The 20,347-nt window shown below is 41.7% G+C and overlaps 1 protein-coding gene across 2 annotated transcripts in view; it reads left to right on the top strand.

Annotated features, from left to right (window-relative positions):
- Window positions 1-1,933: 1,933 nt before the first annotated feature.
- Window positions 1,934-20,347, top strand: part of LOC309367152 (fibrinogen-like protein 1) — a 55,441-nt gene continuing 37,027 nt past the window's right edge. The window contains exons 1-9 of one of the 2 annotated variants that reach the window (XR_014166941.1): window positions 1,934-2,072; window positions 2,730-2,857; window positions 9,590-9,673; window positions 11,805-12,015; window positions 12,501-12,660; window positions 13,625-13,722; window positions 14,825-14,913; window positions 15,832-16,022; window positions 18,219-18,508. Coding sequence is in view for 1 of the 2 variants with exons in the window: in XM_081906506.1 (XP_081762632.1) it covers window positions 9,599-9,673; window positions 11,805-12,015; window positions 12,501-12,660; window positions 13,625-13,722; window positions 14,825-14,913; window positions 15,832-16,022; window positions 18,219-18,399 (1,005 nt within the window). In the remaining variant the exon portion in view is untranslated. Of the gene's footprint in view, window positions 2,073-2,729; window positions 2,858-9,589; window positions 9,674-11,804; window positions 12,016-12,500; window positions 12,661-13,624; window positions 13,723-14,824; window positions 14,914-15,831; window positions 16,023-18,218; window positions 18,763-20,347 lie in introns of those variants that run through there. The other variant, XM_081906506.1, reaches the window with a different exon arrangement.

Raw genomic sequence — 20,347 nt, forward strand, 5'->3', positions numbered from 1 at the left:
GAAAGAATGTACCTTCATTTTCTTTACATTTCCAACATTTATTATCAGGCAAATGATAAATTTTTGCAAGCTTGACTGGGGTCATGTACCACCTGTACATCATTTTCATAATATTCTCTCTTAGGGCATTGCATGCTGTAAATTTAATCCCGGTGGTCCACAACCTCTCCCAGTCAGCAAACATAATATTGTATCCTATATCTTGTGCCCATTTTATCATTGCTGATTTTACTGTTTCTTCCTCAGTGTTCCATTTCAGCAGCAAATTATAGATTCTTGATAGGATCTTAGCATTGGGTTCTAGCAATTCTGTCTCTAACTTTGATCTTTCCACCTGGAAACCCACTTTTTTATCCTGGTTGTAAACCTCTCTTATTTGAAAATAGTGTAGCCAGTCTCGCACCTTCTCTTTGAGCTTCTCATAACTCTGCAATTTCAATTTGTCACCTTCCTGTTCTAAAATTTCCCAATATTTTGGCCACTTGGCCTCCATATTAAGTTTTTTCAGAGCTTTCGCTTCCATAGGTGAAAGCCACCTTGGGGTTTTACTCTCCAAAAAGTCTTTATATCTAGTCCAGACATTAAACAATGCTTTCCTGACAATATGGTTTTTAAATGCCTTATGCGCTTTTACCTTGCCATACCACAAATATGCATGCCACCCAAATACATTATCATACCCTTCAAGGTCTAAAACATCTGTGTTTTCAAGAAGTAGCCATTCCTTCAGCCAGCAAAAAGCTGCTGATTCATAGTAGAGTTTCAAGTCTGGCAGGGCAAACCCCCCTCTATCTTTAGCATCAGTAAGTATCTTATATTTTATTCTGGGCTTTTTGCCCTGCCAGACAAATCTAGATATATCTCTCTGCCACTTCTTAAAACAATCCATCTTGTCAATAATTTGCAATGATTGAAATAGGAATAACATTCTCGGCAATACATTCATCTTGATAACAGCAATTCGACCCAGCAAGGAAAGCTTCAAATTTGACCAAATTTCTAGATCTTTTTTCACTTCTGACCAACATTTCTCATAATTATCTTTAAATAGGTTCACATTCTTAGTGGTCATATTCACCCCCAGGTATTTTACCTTCTTTACCAATGTTAAGTCTGTCTCCTTCTGAAACCTCTCCCTCTCTATTGGTGTCAAATTCTTCTCCAAAACCTTGGTTTTTGACTTATTCAACTTAAAACCTGCCACTTGACCAAATTCCTGGATTACTTCTAGGGCCCTCTTGGTGCTAGTTTCTGGCTCCTGTAATGTCAATACTAGGTCATCTGCAAAGGCCTTAAGTTTATATTGTTTCTGATTTTTCCAATATAATTTTGCAAGTATCCTTTAAACACCTTCCAGTCCTTGTCTATCTTCTCTTTTGAGATCCTTTGAATTTCTCCCGTTGTTTTGGATATATTGTAATACTCCAATAATTTGGCCAGGCACTCTGTTTTTGTCGGTATAATACCACTTTTCCAATTTTTCTCAATCAATAGCCTTGCGGCTACTGTTGCGTATAAATATAATGTCTTGTCTTCTTCCTTTAGATTTCCTGGTACTATTCCCAATAGAAAAACCTTCTGATGTTTTCCTAAATGAATATCTGAACCTTTTTTTCATTTCATTGTATATTGTTTCCCAAAATTGTTTGATGTTTAAACAATTCCACAATATATGCATCATAGTACCTTTTACAGTGTTGCAACGATGCAACACTGTCATTTTCACAGTAAGGGTTCTCTCAAGAAATCTGTTCCTCTGTGCCATATCAGTATTTTAAATTACTTTTCTCTTGCCGTCATCAAAGAAATAATCTTCCTTCCTAACATTTCAACTCAAGGACTCAGAAAAGAAGAGTGGTTTGGGTTTTTAAAATACTTTACAGTCAGCAGAGGGAGCTCCAAGTGTTCCTTTGTAGGTCTTTCAAGACATTTGGGGTTGTTTTTTTAGGGATAGATTTTTCTGCAGTTACATTTTTTAAGTTGCCGTCTCTACTGAGGCTTAGAAAGCAAAATTCTTGTCATGCAGACGCAGACTCTCAGGTGCTTTGATGCATCCGACTATAACAAATGAGGTAAGTTTATATTTTTCGCTTTAAGCCTTCTGCTGCATTTTATACACACACACACACACACACACACACACACACACACCCTGCAACAATTCAGTATTAGTTTTAGCTCTTTAATGATTGCATTCTTTAGACATTAATGGAAGTGATGGGGGGAAAACAAACCTGTACATTAAACAAGCTTTCCTGAATTTTTTTTCCTGAATTTTTGTTGTTGTCACTACAGTGGTACCTCAGGTTAAGTACTTAATTCGTTCCGGAGGTCCATTCTTAACCTGAAACTGTTCTTAACCTGAAGCACCACTTTAGCTAATGGGGTCTCCAACTGCTGCCGCGCCACCGGAGCACGATTTCTGTTCTCATCCTGCAGCAAAGTTCTTAACCCGAGGTACTATTTCTAGGTTAGCAGAGTCTGTAACCTGAAGCGTACGTAACCTGAAGCGTATGTAACCTGAGGTACCACTGTATTAGGAAACCGGGGTGCAAGTTATCCTAAAACTGCTAGCTTGTTTGCAAAGCTAAGTAGGGCCTGGTCCAGTTTCAAGTTCGATGGGGTACTGTGTGTTGAAGTTCCAGCATTGCAGGGGGTTTGACTAGATGACCCTTGGGGTCCTCTTCCAACTCTACAATTCTCTGATTCAACATGTATCCCTCTTGTAGCTATCCCTGAGGACCAAACTATACAGTCGGCAGCAGACCCAGCTCTGGCAGCCTTGATTTCTACTGAAGAGAGCTAAAGCAGCGACAGGTGAGAAGGACGTAATCTGTAGCAGAGAAGCAGCAGACAGGTATTTTGCCTTTCCATCATCTGTTAATTCTGCCATTGAAACCCCCAGCCATTGCCTTAAATCTTGTTAACCTTCACGTAGAAGTCGAACACTTGTTGAATGTGGCTCCCTCTATCAGGGTCCTGCACTGACATTATTTATGAGCCCCTTCAGACGAGTAGGTTTCCCCCGCCCGCCCCCCCGACATATTTTTGGAACATGAAATTGACACTATGTTAGTGCTTTAGTGGTAGATTTATACAGAACCAACCTTGCCGTTCTGCTTTATTCATTGTTCTGTGACGCTTCCCCTGTGCTTTCCCATTCTTCCTATAGTGCAGGGGTAGGCAAACTAAGATCCAGGGGCTGGATGCGGCCTTCTCAATCTGGCCCACGGACAATCCAGGAATCAGTGTGTTTTTACAGAAGTAGAATGTGTCCTTTTATTTAAAATGCATCTCTGGGTTATTTGTGGGGCATAGGAATTCGTTCATTCGCACACACACCCCCAAAAAATATATAGTCCGGCCCACCACATGTTCTGTTTTTTTTTTTAAATATTTTTTATTAGTTTTCACAAACATAACAAAACACACAAGACAAAAACAACTGAACAAGACAAACTAACACATAATGTGACTTCCCCAAACCTCCCCTTCACTGCATCCTTAGTTTTAAAATATCATTTTTTAACAATCCTTCATTCAAGTTCAAAGCTATTTTTCCTTAAATTTTCTCATATTTCAAATTTAACAGCTATAATTCTGTATTTCATACCCTTTGACATTTTAACATTCCGAAATTTTACAGTTGTTCTTAAGATATATTTTAAACTTTCTCCAGTCCTCTTCCACCGTCTCTCTCCTCTGGTCACGGATTCTGCCGGTCATCTCTGCCAGTCCCATAAATTCTGTCACCTTGGTTTGCCATTCTTCCAGAGTAGGTATTTCTTGAGTCTTCCAATACTTTGCCAGTAGAATTCTTGCCGCCGTAGTTGCATACATGAAGAATGTTCTATCTTCCCTTAGTATTGTTTGGCCGACCATGCCCAAGAGAAAAGCCTCCGGTTTCTTAACAAATGTCCGCTTAAGGATTTTCTTAATTTCATTATAGATCATCTCCCAGTAGGCCTTAATCTTCGGGCAGGTCCACCAAAGGTGATAAAAAGTTCCTTCACATTCATTGCATTTCCAGCAATTATTATTGGGCAAATGATATATCCTTGCTAGTCTGGTTGGGGTCATGTACCACCTATAGATCATTTTCATTATGTTCTCCTTTAAGGCACTACACGCCGTGAATTTAATACCTGTGGTCCATAACCATTCCCAGTCTGCAAACATGATATCGTGACCAATATCTTGTGCCCATTTAATCATTGCTGATTTTACTGTTTCATCCTGTGTGTTCCATTTCAGCAGCAAACTATACATTCTAGACAAATTCTTAGTATTGGGCTCCAATAATTCTGTTTCTAACTTCGACCTCTCCTTCTGAAATCCTACTTTCCTGTCTTGCTTAAACGTTTCATAGATCTGCTGGTAATGTAACCAGTCTCGAACTTTGGGTTTTAATTTCTCCATACTCTGTAATTTAATCTTTTCACCATCGTATTCTAGAATTTCACCATATTTTGGCCAATCTGAATCCATATTAAGTTTTTTTACCGCCTTGGCTTCCAGGGGTGACAACCACCTGGGGGTTTTATTCTCCAGCAAGTCTTTATAGCGGTTCCATACGTTGAACAGTGCTTTCCTAACAATATGGTTTTTAAAACCTCTATGCACCTTTACCTTGTCATACCATAAATATGCATGCCAGCCGAAGTTGTTATCATACCCTTCTAAATCTAAGATGTCTGTATTCTCAAGAAGTAGCCACTGTTTCAGCCAGCAAAAAGCTGCTGCTTCATAGTAAAGTCTTAAGTCCGGCAGGGCGAAGCCCCCTCTTTCCTTTGCATCAGTTAAAATTTTAAACTTAATTCTGGGCTTTTTGCCCTGCCAGACGAAATTAGATATGTCTTTCTGCCACTTCTTGAAACAGTCCATCTTATCCAAAATTTGCAGTGTCTGGAACAAAAACAACAATCTCGGCAACACATTCATCTTAATAACAGCCATTTGGCCTAACAAGGAAAGTCTCAACCTAGTCCATATGTCAAGATCTTTCTTCACATCCAACCAACATTTCTCATAATTATCTTTAAATAAGTTCACATTTTTAGATGTTAAATTCTTAAAAATCCCACTTCTCTGTTTCTGGCACAATGCAACTGTCTCTCTCTTTTAGTCCTCTAGAGGGTGAAATTGTATCCAAACATTGGCAACAGCAGTAACCCTCCAAAAAACAGGGAAAAAGTAACCAATGCAAAGTTCCATAAATCAAAGTCCAGCCAAAGCCCTGTTTGTTACAATCCAAAATACTGTAAATTCCACCCAAAGTCCATTAAATTGTATCCGTTAAGTCTAACCCTTATATCCAGCAACTTTTCTGACAGTTCACTTCCAGGCGCTAGTCTCTCCGGCAGCCTGAGCAGAGGTTTCGGCAGCGGAGAGCTTCAATTCTAGTCCCTTTCCCTCTGGCAGATTGAGTTATTTTTCTTTCCTCTTCCCCCCCCTTTTCCTGCCTATGGGGGGGGGAGAAATCTTCAATGTCAAAAGTTCGATTGAGTTTTAGAAGAAATATTTCCTTTAAGAATAGCTTGGTTTTTTCCTTTGCTTAAACGATCATGCAGTTCCGGAGGGCTGACTTCCTTAATTTTGCCTCTCCGTTTTCAGCCGAATTTTCTTAGAAAACTTTAAAAGTCCCGTTCACTTTACTTTGTAGATCTTACTCACGGGTATTGTTGCCAATCAGTTGTTTCAGGAAGGAATCGGCGCTCTCCGTCAATGGCGACGCGGCTTCACTCCGTAAGCTGGGTTGCGATCCTCAGCACCGCGCTCACACCCGGTGCCGTTCCGAAGCCTTTAAAAAGGCTCCTTCGCGATACCGGGGGGCGCAAAGGTGCCCACCGAATCTCCTTGTTCACAGGCTTCAGCACCTGTGATTTTAGGGGTCCCCCGCTCGCCGTAGCGGGTCAGACCCGAACTTACGGAGCAGTCCTGCCTCGGAGCTCGAGGCAAGGACCGCCATTAGACGCTGGCGCCGACCGGAAGTCCGGCCCACCACATGTTCTGAGGGATGTTGGACCGCCCCACAGCTGAAAAAGGTTGCTATAGTGCAACAAAAACATGTGTGGTGTAGATTCAGGTAGGTAGTCTGACGCAGTCAATATATATATATATTTTTAAAAATTAATGTCCAGTAGCACCTCAGAGACCAACTAAGTTTGTTCTTGGTACAGTGGTACCTCGGGTTAAGTACTTAATTCGTTCCGGAGGTCTGTTCTTAACCTGAAACTGTTCTTAACCTGAAGCACCACTTTAGCTAATGGGGCCTTCCGCTGCTGCTGCGCGGCCGGAGCACAATTTCTGTTCTTATCCTGAAGCAAAGTTCTTAACCCGAGGTATTATTTCTGGGTTAGCGGAGTCTGTAACCTGAAGCGTCTGTAACCTGAAGCGTAGGTAACCCGAGGTATGTATAAGCTTTCGTGTGCATGCACACTTCTTCAGATACACTGAAACAGAAGTCAGCAGACCCTTATATAAGAGGGTGTGGGGTGTGTGGAATATCTATGGTACGAAAAGTTACAGGATTTCTGCAGGAAGCTATGGGACACTTACCAATAAGGAATGGAGCTGTGTGGCTAGCCCAATGGTTTGCAAGCACAAGCAGTATTAAAAGCAGACCACCACAACAAGTCCTCATGAATGCACAAGAAAAAGGACATCTGGAGGGGCCCGTGCTTTATTTATTTAGGGCAGGCATAGGCAAACCTGGCCCTCCAGATGTTTTTGGACTCCCATCATCCCTAGCTAACAGGACCAGTGATCAGGGATGATGGGAGTTGTAGTCCAAAAACATCTGGAGGGCCGAGTTTGCCTATGCCTGATTTAGGGCGTTTATGCCCTTTAGCAAAAAAGGGCTCTCAGAGCAAATTACGAACATCCCATTTTCACCCAGCTGGAAAAGCTTCTTTAAAAAAAGCCTTTAAATTGTTTCTGAAAAAGTACAAATAGTAGTTGTCTCTCAACAGAGGTGCTGTTTCACAATATACCGTAGATAGGTGTGTACGTGTACATGCTTTTTGCCACTCATGTTTTAGCTATCTAATTGTGGCTGAAAAACAGCCACGTTGAATACCAGACCTGCTTCGTGTCAAGAGGAATATTTTTTCCACACTGAACTCGACCTTGATCCTGTAATATTTATTAAAAACATTTCTCAGGTGATAAAAGGAAAAAAACCAGGAATTACTGTCAGGCCTCACCAAAAGTCAGGTGCCTGGCAGTCAGATTCCGGGAGTCGGACGAACTGGCTATCAGTCTAAGAGGACCAGAAGTGAGTGTGTGGTCCAAAATACCCAAGGCTCAAGATCCAAGGCAGAAGTAAACATGAGGGAGGGAGGATGAAATATAATCTGAGTCGAGAGTGGATTTCATGCTCTTTATTCAGCTCATAGTGGTGAGGAGGAATGGAAGTTCCCCCAGAATGTCTCCCTTATATACATTATTACACAATGGGCCCCATGTGATTGGCTAATTCCGGGATTCTCCTGTAGGCCAATCAGGTTGCGGATTCCCTTCCACCTGGAGCTGGATTGGGTGGCTCCTGTGGACCAATCAGACTGCTGCATTCTGGATCCTATTGTTCTAGGACCAATCAGACTGCTGCATTCTGGATCCTATTGTTCTAGGACCAATCAGACTGCTGCATTCTGAATCCTATTGTTCTAGGACCAATCAGACTGCTGCCTTTTGGATCCTATTCAACTCAGTACATGACAAAGGTGTTAGAGTAAGAATACTGGGATCTATAGTTTTAGATCCTCCGCATAGATCTATCAGAATTACTTAGTCTAGGACTGTGGTTTAAGTCAATCAGGATGCTCCATATTTAAAACATCTGTGATAATTGTTTACAAAAGAAGATTATATGTTCCCCCTGGACACCTTGTGTTATTGCCAAACTCCTCTAATCTCTAAATTAAGATACTTTGCCTAAATCCAAATTGGTTTAATTTACATCTTACCAGATAGCAGGCTGTTCCTTCCATATTTTACTATTTCCAACCTTCTAGACCTTTCTTTTTTTAGCAGAATCCAGAGAAGAGTATCTTTTTAATTTCACACTCAGTTCTGAGGTCAGTGAAATTGCTGTTTTTCTGAAGCCTTCCCAGTTTTTAACCCCCTGAGCCATCAGCATGGGTGTAGCCAAGATTTTTGTTAGGGGGGAGGAACAGCCAAAGTTGTTTCGCTTTGGGGGGGCAGAATTCTGGGGGGGAGAGAATCTCAGTTAATTGAGTACTTTAAATGCTTTTCACTAATTTTTGTGGATCTTGGGGAGGGGCAGCTGCCAGCCTGTCCCCTATGTGACTAGGCCTTTTGATTAAAACTTTTTAATGGGGGGGGGCATATTTTATTAACCCACATTGCAGCCAGAGGAATGAGTGTGAATGCTAGAAGTTTTGTCCTAAATTAATACAAATTAGCTTTTATTATAAAATAGTTGGGAAGGAACTAGCAATAGACTGAGGCTTGCCTATTCCTAGAAGAGTGAGTGTATTTGGCAGATGCTCAGTCCAGGGTTTCCAGAATCTCAGGGGCCCTTTCAAAAAGAACAAAATGTTCTTAGTTTGTTGTGACAACTGTGTTTTTTCTTTACAAAAGAACTTCCTTCACTCTCTCCTTGTTGCCTTCACTTTCACCTCCGTCCTTGTAGAGCTAATTCTCACTTTACTTTTGCTGTACACCTAAAAATGCGGTGTGCATAGGACACACACATTTGCAGTCAAGTGTTAGATTTGCAGCCTAAGTGAAGTAAGTCTAAACAAAAGCAAGTCCTATTGAATTCAATTGGGCTTAGTCCCAGGTAGGGATGCAATTATTTGTCAATCTTGGTTTCTCAGGGTTGGGGTTTTTTTTGGTGTGTTTGGGTTTTTTTTTGCAACAGTTTACTTTTTTAAACAAAGAAAAATCCTCATGAAAACCATTTGCATTTTTGTCAGTTGAAATATACTCAGTCTCGAGAGTGGATTTCATGCTCTTTATTCAGCTCATAGTGGTGAGGAGGAATGGAAGTTCCCCCAGAATGTCTGCCTTATACATTATTTACACAATGGGCTCCACGTGATTGGCTAATTCTGGGATTCTTCTGTGGGCCAATCTGGTTGCGGATTCACTTCCACCCGGAGCTGGATTGGGTGGTTCCTGTGGACCAATCAGACTGGGTCCTATTGTTCTAGGACCAATCAGACTGCTGCATTCTGAATCCTGTTGTTCTAGGACCAATCAGACTGCTGCATTCTGAATCCTGTTGTTCTAGGACCAATCAGACTGCTGCATTTTGGATCCTATTCAACTCAGTACATAACATCAGTTTTGAACAATATACACTTGTTGCTTAAAATACTCCTTTTTGCAAGCAATTTCCCATAATATAATGCATTTCTTAGCTGTTATTTTCACTAATACCTCTAATATACCTGTTTTTGGGTTGGGAATTCCAACACAAAATTTGGGTAGGTGTGCATTTTGAAGGATAGCTGTGTTTCAGTTTGCATGTTGCTTCAGAAAAAAAGTATAATGGCAGCAGGAAGGGACAGACGACACATGATTATCATAGCATAAATCAAGATGCCATTTCCCCCTCCAGCTCTGTAAAATGAATGCGGTGATGATTCGTTGGCTGCTGCTGCTACTCCTGAAACCCTTTTGTTCTCCTGCACCTCGGCTTCTGGTATGTTTATTTTTTTACTTATTAGAATATTGATATTGCACCTTGCAGGACAAAATCCATCGCAAAGCAGCATCCAGGAAAAGACGTACAAAACTTGTCGGATCAACACTTTTAATATCTACAAAGGAGTGGTAAAAGACAGCAGCGAACGAAGATAAGGCCAAAATCAAAGCAAATCCTAAATAAACGCTGTGAACTTGCCACTCTTCATGACAACATTTACAGCCATTGGGTTCATATCTTTTTTTTCTGGCTCTGGCTAGTTCACCAGCTACAGCCACTCTTGGACGTGAATAGCCTGGCCACAGTTATCCACACCTATCTTAACCTCATGACTGCAGTACTGCAATGCTATCTGTGCAGGGATACCCTTGAAGACAGTGTAGAAGCTGCAGATGGTGTAAAATCCAGCTGCCACGCTTTTAATTTTAAGGCAGGGTCGTATATGGCAGGTCCTTGGAGAGCCGCACTCGCTGCCTGTTTGTCGCCGGGCCCAATTCAAGGAGTTGCTACTGGTATAAACCCAGCACCCTGGACCCTGTGTTGTGCAGTGAAATTTGGACAGCAAACTTTCTCCTTATAAGGAGGACAATCCTGAGAAATCTCCCCCCCCCCCGAGAAATATACGGGGAAAACTACAGAACACAACAAGCAGGGGCAGATGAGGCCCTAAGCTACTGAAGGTAACGGGGCCCTTTATATGTCCAGCTGTCCTTTGTCAACAACAAACTGTCGCTGCTTTTTGTGTTGAATATATGCTATATGGTACTGTAATTTATGGACCTAATAGGTATCTTAAGCCATTTGCACATGTTGTCATGTAACCAGTCCGTGCGGAATGTAGGCACCCTGTATATAGAAATGAGCAAACCAGTGATATTTTAGGGAGCAGGCTAGCAGGCAGGGCCCATGACTTACATCATAGGAGCCTACACAACACCAAACACTGTTCCTGTGTGTAGGTTTTATTTGTTTTGTTTTTTATCTTATATTTTTGAAATATACATCGCATTTTCCCTTTAAATTTTTTTGGGGGCCCCAAGAAAGTGGGGCCCTAAGTTATAACTTGTTTAGTTTATACTGACAACAATCAGTACCTTCCAACACAGGTATGAAATTTACGGCATGTAATGCCTTAAGAGAGAATCTAATGAAAATGATTTATAGGTGGTACATGACACCAGTCAAGCTTGCAAAAATTTATAATTTACCTGACAATAAATGTTGGAAATGTAATGAGACTGAAGGTACATTCTTTCACCTTTGGTGGACATGCCCAAGGATTAAGACATTCTGGGAGATGATTTATAATGAAATGAAAAAGGTATTCAAATATACCTTCCTGAAGAAACCAGAGGCCTTTCTCCTGGGCATGGTCGGCCAATTGGTGCCAAAGAAGGACAAAACTTTTTTTATGTATGCGACAACAGCAGCAAGAATACTGTACTTATTGCGAAGTATTGGAAGACACAATATTTACCCACCCGGGAAGAATGGCAGATGAAGTTGATGGAACTGGAACTGGCGGAAATGACTGGCAGAATCCGAGACCAGGGAGAAGAGTTGGTGGAAGAAGACTGGAAAAAGTTTAAAGACTATTTACAGAAATACTGTAAAATCAATGAATGTTAGGAAAATGTTGGAATGAAGTCATATGGCTTTAGCAGAAATGTTATAAGGAATTAAGTACAAATAGATTGTCATTGCATTAAAGAGAGAATAAGGTTAGAATATGTTAAGATAAACTGCAGGACGGAAAACAGAGGAAGATGGAAAGGAATTGCTGAAACAGTTAACTGAAGTGGAATACGAAAAGGGAGGTGTGAGGAGGTCGCTGAAACAAGTGAATGAAAGTTAAGACTTTAAAATTATTGGATGTGTTTTTAATTGTTTCATTTTCTTTTGTTAATTCAATGTTTTATGTAATGTTTTTGTTTTTGTAATGTATTGTATTGTCTTGTTTAATTTCTTTTTTTCTTTTTGTAATCTTTATCTTTTTTTCTTTTTGTAATCTTTAATCTTTAAACTGTTAATAAATATTATTTTTTTTTAAAAAAACAATCAATACCTTCCAACTCACCCTGACTGTAAGTTGCATAAAAGGGAATGGCAATTTCCTTCTCACTTTCAGGAAAGGGAGGACTGCCTGGCAGAAAACGGCAAACTACAGCAGAAGCTAAAAACACTCCAAGATTTATCCCAGCTATATGCGCTGCAGCTGAAAGACCTCCTGGGGAACAACTACCACAGGCAAAAGAGCAAGGTTTTCTCTGCCATGAGGACCACACAGCTGGACATGCTTTTGCCCTCAACAAGTGGAAGTCTCTTAGTCTATAACCAAGGTAGGGAAAATCTGTGGCGAGGTCTGTTCTTCTGAAAGGCTTGAGTGTTTTCTTTAATCTTTGAGATTGTTGTTGTTTAGTCATTTAGTCGTGTCCGACTCTTCGTGACCCCCTGGACCAGAGCACGCCAGGCACTCCTGTCTTCCACTGCCCCCCACAGTTTGGTCAAACTCATGTTTGTAGCTTCGAGAACATTGTCCAACCATCTCGTCCTCTGTCGTCCCCTTCTCCTTGTGCCCTCCATCTTTCCCAGCATCAGGGTCTTTTCCAGGGAGTCTTCTCTTCTCATGAGGTGGCCAAAGTATTGGAACCTCAACTTCACGATCTGTCCTTCCAGTGAGCACTCAGGGCTGATTTCCTTCAGAATGGATAGGAATCTTTGAGACAGACATGCTCTTTACGGCCAGTCCTCTTCTTGTGTTTGCACGTTTTCAGCCCTCAATTTGTTGCCATCCAACCTCTCCATCTTGCATTGCTTTACTTAGATTGTGCAATGGTATTTAACAGCGGAAAGACGGAGAGTGGATACTACCGAATTAAGCCCAGAGCAGACAGAGAACCTTTCCTTGCCTTCTGTGACATGTCAGACGGAGGAGGGTGGACTGTGATCCAACGGCGCAGAAACGGAAAAGAGAATTTCTACAGGTGCGTCGCTGAGTGCAGTTAACAGCACACATAATGGTTTCCTTTTTAAATAATTTTTATTGAATTTTCTGTTTTACAATTTAAAGTACTCATTTAAGCATCCTTAAAATATCCATGACTTCCCTTCTTCTCTTTCCCTGGTACATTTTGCATATCATAAATCCCTGCATATTTTACAGAAACTCAACCATTCAGTATTCCATTATTGCATCCATCAAAACTTATTTACACGGTTGAATTTATCTTAAAGCTGCCAACATTTTCAGGTGCACACGGTTGTTTCCCATATATTCCAATCTATGTTCTTCTTGTTGTCTTATGTTAAGTCTGCAAGCTGTGCATATTCTGTCAACTTAAGTTGCCATTCTTCTTTGGTTGGGACCTCGCTCATTTTCCATTTTGGGGCTAACAAAACACTGGCCGCAGTAGCAGCATACATAAATAACATTTTTTTTTACACCTGGGAATTTCAGTCCGAATTATCCCCAACAAAAAGGACTATATGGTGTTTTTTAGGAAAAGTACATTTTTTTTCAATTCATTATGGATTATTTCCCAATACTCTTTTACCCTTTTACAAGTCCACCACGTGTGAAAGAACGTTCCGTCCACCTCTTTGCATCTCCAGCACTTATCTGTCACTTAACGGTTTCCTTATTGCTGAGAATAGGGGAGACCATGACCTACAAAATTGTATGGTGCGCCATGTTAGGTCATACAGGCAGTGTCATACAGTTAGGTCATACAGGAAGTAACAACTTCATGGTGAGTGCCAGCACCTATTTTTTCTAGGGGGAAAAGCACTGCGTACAGGTATGTGCGAATGTTTTGAGTTGAACCAAAGTCAATTTGTTGCCTCTTAATGCCTTGTAACGCTTTGGAAAAGCACATTAGATTGCCAAGCTGGCAGCCTCCAGTTACAGCTGAATAGCCAACTTGACATGTATGTCTCCCCTTCTTGCAGAAATTGGGATGATTACAAAGAAGGGTTTGGACAGTTCCAGAGCAAGGGTGATGAGTATTGGCTGGGTAATGATAAAATACACGATCTGCTACTTGAAGGTAAGGATCCTTGTTCTGTCTAGATGCATCTTTATGAAGTACCGTATTTTTTGCTCTATAGGACTCACTTTTTCCCTCCTAAAAAGTAAGGGGAAATGTGTGTGTGTCTTATGGAGCAAATGCAGGCTGCGCAGCTATCCCAGAAGCCAGAACAGCAAGAGGGATTGCTGCTTTCACTGCGCAGCGATCCCTCTTGCTGTTCTGGCTTCTGAGATTCAGAATATTTTTTTTTCTTGTTTTCCTCCTCCAAAAACTAGGTGCGTCTTGTGGCCTGGTGCGTCTTATAGAGCGAAAAATATGGTAATTTTAACCTTAATAAGCTAACTTCCCCTGTCAGCCAATGAAGAGAGGAAGATCTTCCAATCTCTTCACTGCTTTCTTCCATCTTGATAGAGCCCAAAAGATTGCATTTGAGCTAGATGTGATGCTAGAGGTACATTTAGTGTCTCTTGTTGGCTTTAAAACAAACAAAACAAAAAAGTTTTAGTGCAGCCATGAGGGCTCCAATTTTATTTTGAAGCATGGGATGGGGCAAGAGGGGTTCTTAATGCCTTCTCCTTGGACTGTTTTCCTGATTAGGGTGCACCCAACACACTGTTTTCTCTCTGCATATAATTTGGTTACAATGATGTGACATGCATATAGTCTGAAGGCACCAATAAACCCCTGTATTCCATTCGCAATACTGTGTGTTGGACCAGGGACGCGGGTGGCGCTGTGGTCTAAACCACAGAGCCTAGGACCTGCTGATCAGAAGGTCGGCGGTTTGAATCCCTGCAACAGGGTGAGCTCCCGTTGCTCGGTCCCTGCTCCTGCCAACCTAGCAGTTTGAAAGCACATCAAAGTGCAAGTAGATGAATAGGTACCACTCTGGCGGGAAGGTAAACAGCGTTTCCGTGCGCTGCTCTGATTTGCCAGAAGCGGCTTAGTCATGCTGGCCACATGACCCGGAAGCTGTACACCGGCTCCCTTGGCCAGTAAAGTGAGATGAGCGCCACAACCCCAGAGTCGTCCGCAACTGGACCTAACAGTCAGGGGTCCCTTTACCTTTTACTGTGTGTTGGACCCAAGGGAGTTCATCATGACACTGTTTATGTTGCAGGAGAAAAATCCTTGAAAATTGACCTGATGGACTGGAATGGGAAGAGACGATATGCAATTTATGATAATTTCCAGATCAAGAATGAGAGTGTGAGTCATTGGAGCGTAAAATACATTTATCATGTAGACAGTAAGCTCGCAACTTATGTGGGGTTTACAATCTCAGGATCAAACCTAAAGCCAAAACTGCATATAGTCAAAACACATTGGATTCAATGGCTGGTGGGATTGCCAGAGTCTTTTTTTCCAGTATGCCTGGCCCCTTTCCGCCCCATTTTGAAATTTATTTTATTTGTGAAGTGCGTAGAACTAAATGCTCGCAAGTTAAATGCACATAAGCTGCTGGTGAGCAGGATAGAGGCTGGGGGAGAATATGCATATTTAAGTTAAAGATCTCGTGGATATAAGAAGCAGAAGATTTTAAGACAGCATCACTCAGTTTTGGCTGCAAATCAGGGAACTTGTACACATATGAAAACTAAAAGCAAGAGTCTTATTTATTAAGTCAACATCTATAATGTCCCCCCCATCCATCTATTGCATGTATTTACAAGTCTCCTGTTATCAGTCAACAAACATGATATCCAGCAACCACAATCTGTGCTCAACTGGAAAAAAGGAAAATGATGTGTGTGCAGAGCACATAACACCCGAAAATTAATCCAGCCACATATGATATGCATTACACCATGATGTGCATTATATCACGAAGGCATTAACTGTGTAAAAGTTGTGCAGAAAACATCTGCCCATTTTAGAGGTGGGAACGTTAAGACTTAAGTAATTAGAGGTGTAAAAAGGTTGTTTGTTTAAAAAGAAAAGCTGGAGCGATTATAATGCAGTCGCCTCTTTTTCTCCGAATCCCAGATGGAGGGGACAAACAACAGATAGGTTCTTTGAGACTTTCATGGTGAAAAGATGAACAATTCTGCTGGCTCGCAGTTTGGGTTAACTGGCTACCTGTACCCGACACCGAATAACATTTGTTTCTGTGGCTTTCTGTGGCAGAATAATTACCAGATGGGCTTTGGCACCTTTTCTGGGACTGCTGGGGATGCTTTGTCCGGAGGGAGCAACTTTGAGAGCCAGTGGTCTGCGTCGCTCAATGGGATGCCCTTCTCAGCTCCTGACAGGGACAATGACAGGTTCCTAACAGGGAGCTGTGCAGAAGAGAACAGATGTGGCTGGTGGTTTAACAGGTGAGTAGAGGGATGACTTAACTAGCCCTGAAAAAACAAATGAAGACCTGCCACGTCTAAGCAGTTCTTCCTCTCTTCTGCGTCTGCTCTGGATCTCCTCGGTCTGTCAGAGTCAGAGATAAATATGTGTATTACTAATTCTGGCAAGCCAGTACTGAGTTATATCAGGTTCAAATCCCCAACTCAGCTATGAAACCATCACTTTTCAGCCTAACCTACCTCACAGGGTTGTTTGTGAGAGTGTAATAGGTGTTTTTACTTTTCCTGTATTTTGTATTTTCTGTTTTTCTTTTTTTTCTTTTTGTAATCTTTTTGAAACTTTAATAAATATTATTTTTTTTAAAAGAGAGTGTAATAGGTGGGGAAGACCCATGTATACCAACTTGAGTTTCTAGGGGAAAAGGCAAGAGACCAATACAATGAATAAATCCACACAAACCTTTTTTCTAAAGATGTTGACAGGTTTCTAAAGATGTTTAGGAAGGTTTTTTCTAAAACGACTGCTACTTAAAGGGATGCAAATGTTAACAAATGTTATTCATGTTTAAAAAACTGTACAGTGGTACCTTGGGTTACATATGCTTCAGGTTACATACGCTTCAGGTTACAGACTCCGCTAACCCAGAAATAGTGCTTCAGGTTAAGAACTTTGCTTCAGAATGAGAACAGAAATTGTGCTCCGGTGGCGCAGCGGCAGCAGGAGGCCCCATTAGCTAAAGTGGTGCTTCAGAGGTTAAGAACGGACCTCCGGAACGAATAAAGTACTTAACCCGAGGTACCACTGTACATGAGAATTGTACTTTGATCCAGTGCTTTTCTTCTAAAAAAATGTTTAGGGGCACTCTCATTTTCCTACTCATATTGAAATACTGCCCCTCAATGAGGCCAAACTTAGATTCACAAAATGTTTAGGGGAATGCGTCCCCCTGCGTCCCCCCAGAAAAAAAGCACTGCTTTCACCCTTCATTAAAACAGGGTGTGTGTGTATGTGTGAACATGGCATTTGCTTCTCCTCCACTAAGCTGAGCAGTGCTCTGGGTTACTTTCCCACCTTGCCCTCACCCAACTTTTTAGACTTTTAAATCACAGAATTGCAGATTTGTAGAGTTGGAAGGGACCGTGAGGGCTATCCACAGTTCAACTCCTGGCAATGCATGAATCTTTTACCCAACATGGGAAATGCACCATGCTTTAACTAAATATCAGTTAATAAACAGATACAGTAATTGCCAGCCGGTCCATGACTTCTGCTTTGAACCTTTCACTGTTTCCCCTGGCAACTTGAACATAGATGTTTCTCTTAACTGGTAGAATGCAGTGTTGTGTGGTGATTAAGAGTGTTGGACTAGGACCAGGGAGGCCAGGATTAAGATCCCCACTCACTCAGCCATGAAGATCATGGGATGACCTTGGACCAGTCACCATCTCTCAAACGAAATTTACCGTATTTTCGCTCTATAAGACGCACCCGACCATAAGACACACCTAGTTTTAGAGGAGAACAAGAAAAAAAAAATTCTCTCCCTCTCTGCTCAGCCCCTCTCCAGCAAAGCGGGAGGAGAAATGGAAGGGGCTCTGTTTCTCCTCCCGCTTCGCTAAAGGGGTGCTGCGCAGAGGGAAAGCTGTGCAGCGCCTCTCCATTGAAGCAAAGCCAGGAAACCTCTTGCTCTCTTGGCTTCAGCGATAGCTGTGCAGCCTGCATTTGCTCCATAAGACGCACACACATTTCCCCTTACTTTTTAGCAGGGGAAAAGTGCGTCTTATAGAGCAAAAAATACGGTACCTTACAAAGCTGGTGTGAGGACAAAATGGAGATAGACCATGTGTGCTACTTTCAGATCCTTTGAGGAAAGGAGACATATACACATAACGATCAAAATAAATGGGAAGAGCATTTGGTCAAGAAAATGCAAGCAGAGCCAGCACAAATATAAAAACAAAGCGCATTTTATATGGTTGTTACAATGGAAGGAAATTGTGGGTTTTACATAAGAGGACAAGTTGAGCGGGGACTTCTATCATGTCAACAAAGTATTTAAAGTACATCATAAATTTAATTGGGTCTTAGCTTAGAAGAGCAGAAGGTATCTTAATTTCAGATTTCCATAATAAAGTCTTCTTAGTTTTATGAATTGGGGCCATTCTTTTGCACTTGATTAACAACCTCTCCTTCCCCCCCCCTTCCACTTCCGCAAGATGCCATGCAGCAAATCTCAACGGGCAATATCACAGAAATGGGAAATACTCTGGCCCCTTGGACAACGGAGTGGTTTGGTCAACATGGCGGGGGCTGTGGTATTCCCTGAAACACACAGCCATGAAAATCAGGCCTACATCCTTTGTGGATGGAGAGAGTGGAGATGGAGAAGCCGACTAGCACGCCCCAACTATGCATCTGAGGAAAATAAAAATATGACAGATTTGAGGGGTTTATATATACTGTCTTCAGCCTAAGTCACCTTATTCACAACAATAACCAAAGGTCTGTATAGTTAAAGCCATGGTTTTCCCAGTAGTGATGTATCGAAGTGAGAGCTGGACCATAAAGAAGGCTGATCGCCGAAGAATGGATGCTTTTGAATTATGGTGTGGAGGAGACTCTTGAGAGTCCCATGGACTGCAAGGAGATCAAACACATCCATTCTGAAGGAAATCAGCCCTGAGTGCTCACTGGAAGGACAGATCCTGAAGCTGAGGCTCCAATACTTTGGCCACCTCATGTGAAGAGAAGACTGCCAGGAAAAGACCCTGATGTTGGGAAAGATGGAGGGCACAAGGAGAAGGAGACGACAGAAGACGAGATGGTTGGACAGTGTTCTCGAAGCTACAAACATGAGTCTGACCAAACTGCGGGAGGCAGTGGAAGACAGGAGTGCCTGGCGTGCTCTGGTCCAGGGGGTCACGAAGAGTCGGACATGACTAAATGACTAAACAACAGCAACAACCAGGCAGAGGGCCTTCTCGGTAGTGGCACCTTCCCTGTTGAACACCTTCACTTCAGATGTCAAGGAAACAACTATCTCACTTTTAGAAGACATCTGAAGGCAGCCCTGTTACTGAAAATTTTAATGTTTGATGTTTTGTCGTGTTTTTACTATTTTGCTGGGAGCTGTCCAGAGTGGCTTGGGGAAACCCAGCCAGATGGGTGGGATATAAATAATAAAATTATTATTGTTGTTATAACAAGTAACAAGAGCTGGAACTGGGCCACTTCTGCTGTTCTTCCAGCAAATAAGCCATGCTCAAAGGTGTGGTTTTCATGTTACATTTCCCCATGTTTAGAAATAAATACAGATTGAGGTGGATTGCTGAGAGATAGGAGGTATGGGTTAATCTGGCCTAGGAAGGAAGGAAGGCTTCACTCCAATAAAAAGGAGCCCCCTCACCTTGTTTTGAAAAGACTGGCAAGCAGGTGAGATGTCTAGGTAGGAAGCCTGTTAGGGAAAACAACTGGATTCTGCAAGCCATTTCTTTTACTTTCCATATTCATGTTTTTTCCTCTGTAACTCAAAACATTTGCAATATTCTGGTTTACTGCAAAGAATGAACCATTTTGTGATACAAAACAGAAAAGGGGTAGGGGGATAAAAGTTCAAACTTGCAAGAATGTAAGTCAATTTTTTGTTCACTGTATAAAGCCCACCAGAACATTTCCAGTGTATGGGAGAAGCTGCAGTTTTGTTACAATGGTAAACAAGCACAGCCTAGCCTGCTATCCTTCTCTGGTTATAGGAGGCACATCCTGTTCATCTATATTGTATTGGAGCCCACCTCTTAATTTGCCTTTTGTCTCCAATTTATTTCTCAAGGCGAAGGGAGGGGAGTGGTGAGCCTTGACTGACGCCTAATAAAGCAGAAGATTTGCTATACTATACATTTCCACATATACTTTTTTTTTTATTGAGTAAATGAAAACGTGCTTTTACAATTCTAATAAAAGCCTGTGAGGCCACTGAGGGCTGAGTATAGTCTTGGGGCTAGCTGTCTAGGACTTCTGCTAAAATGCCAAGACACAGTGAGAACAATTCCCAGTAAATGTGAAAGTGATTAACTGCTTTGCAGAAATTTTTGGATGAAATGAAGGTGGAAAGATGTCACTGTAACAAAAGACAGCCTATCGCATACGATGCAACAAAAATAAAACGCTGCTTTATTTCCATCCTTGTCTAAAGTTTGTATTAAAGCGTTAAAACCTTTTTGCTTCCGTGTACAGTGGTGCCTCGCAAGACGAAATTAATCCGTTCCGCGAGTCTCTTCGTCTTGCGGTTTTTTCGTCTTGCGAAGCACGGCTATTAGCGGCTATTAGCGGCTTAGCGGCTATTAAC

Source organism: Podarcis melisellensis (genome assembly GCF_964234715.1).
Source record: "Podarcis melisellensis genome assembly, chromosome: 3".
Classification (NCBI taxonomy): domain Eukaryota; kingdom Metazoa; phylum Chordata; class Lepidosauria; order Squamata; family Lacertidae; genus Podarcis; species Podarcis melisellensis.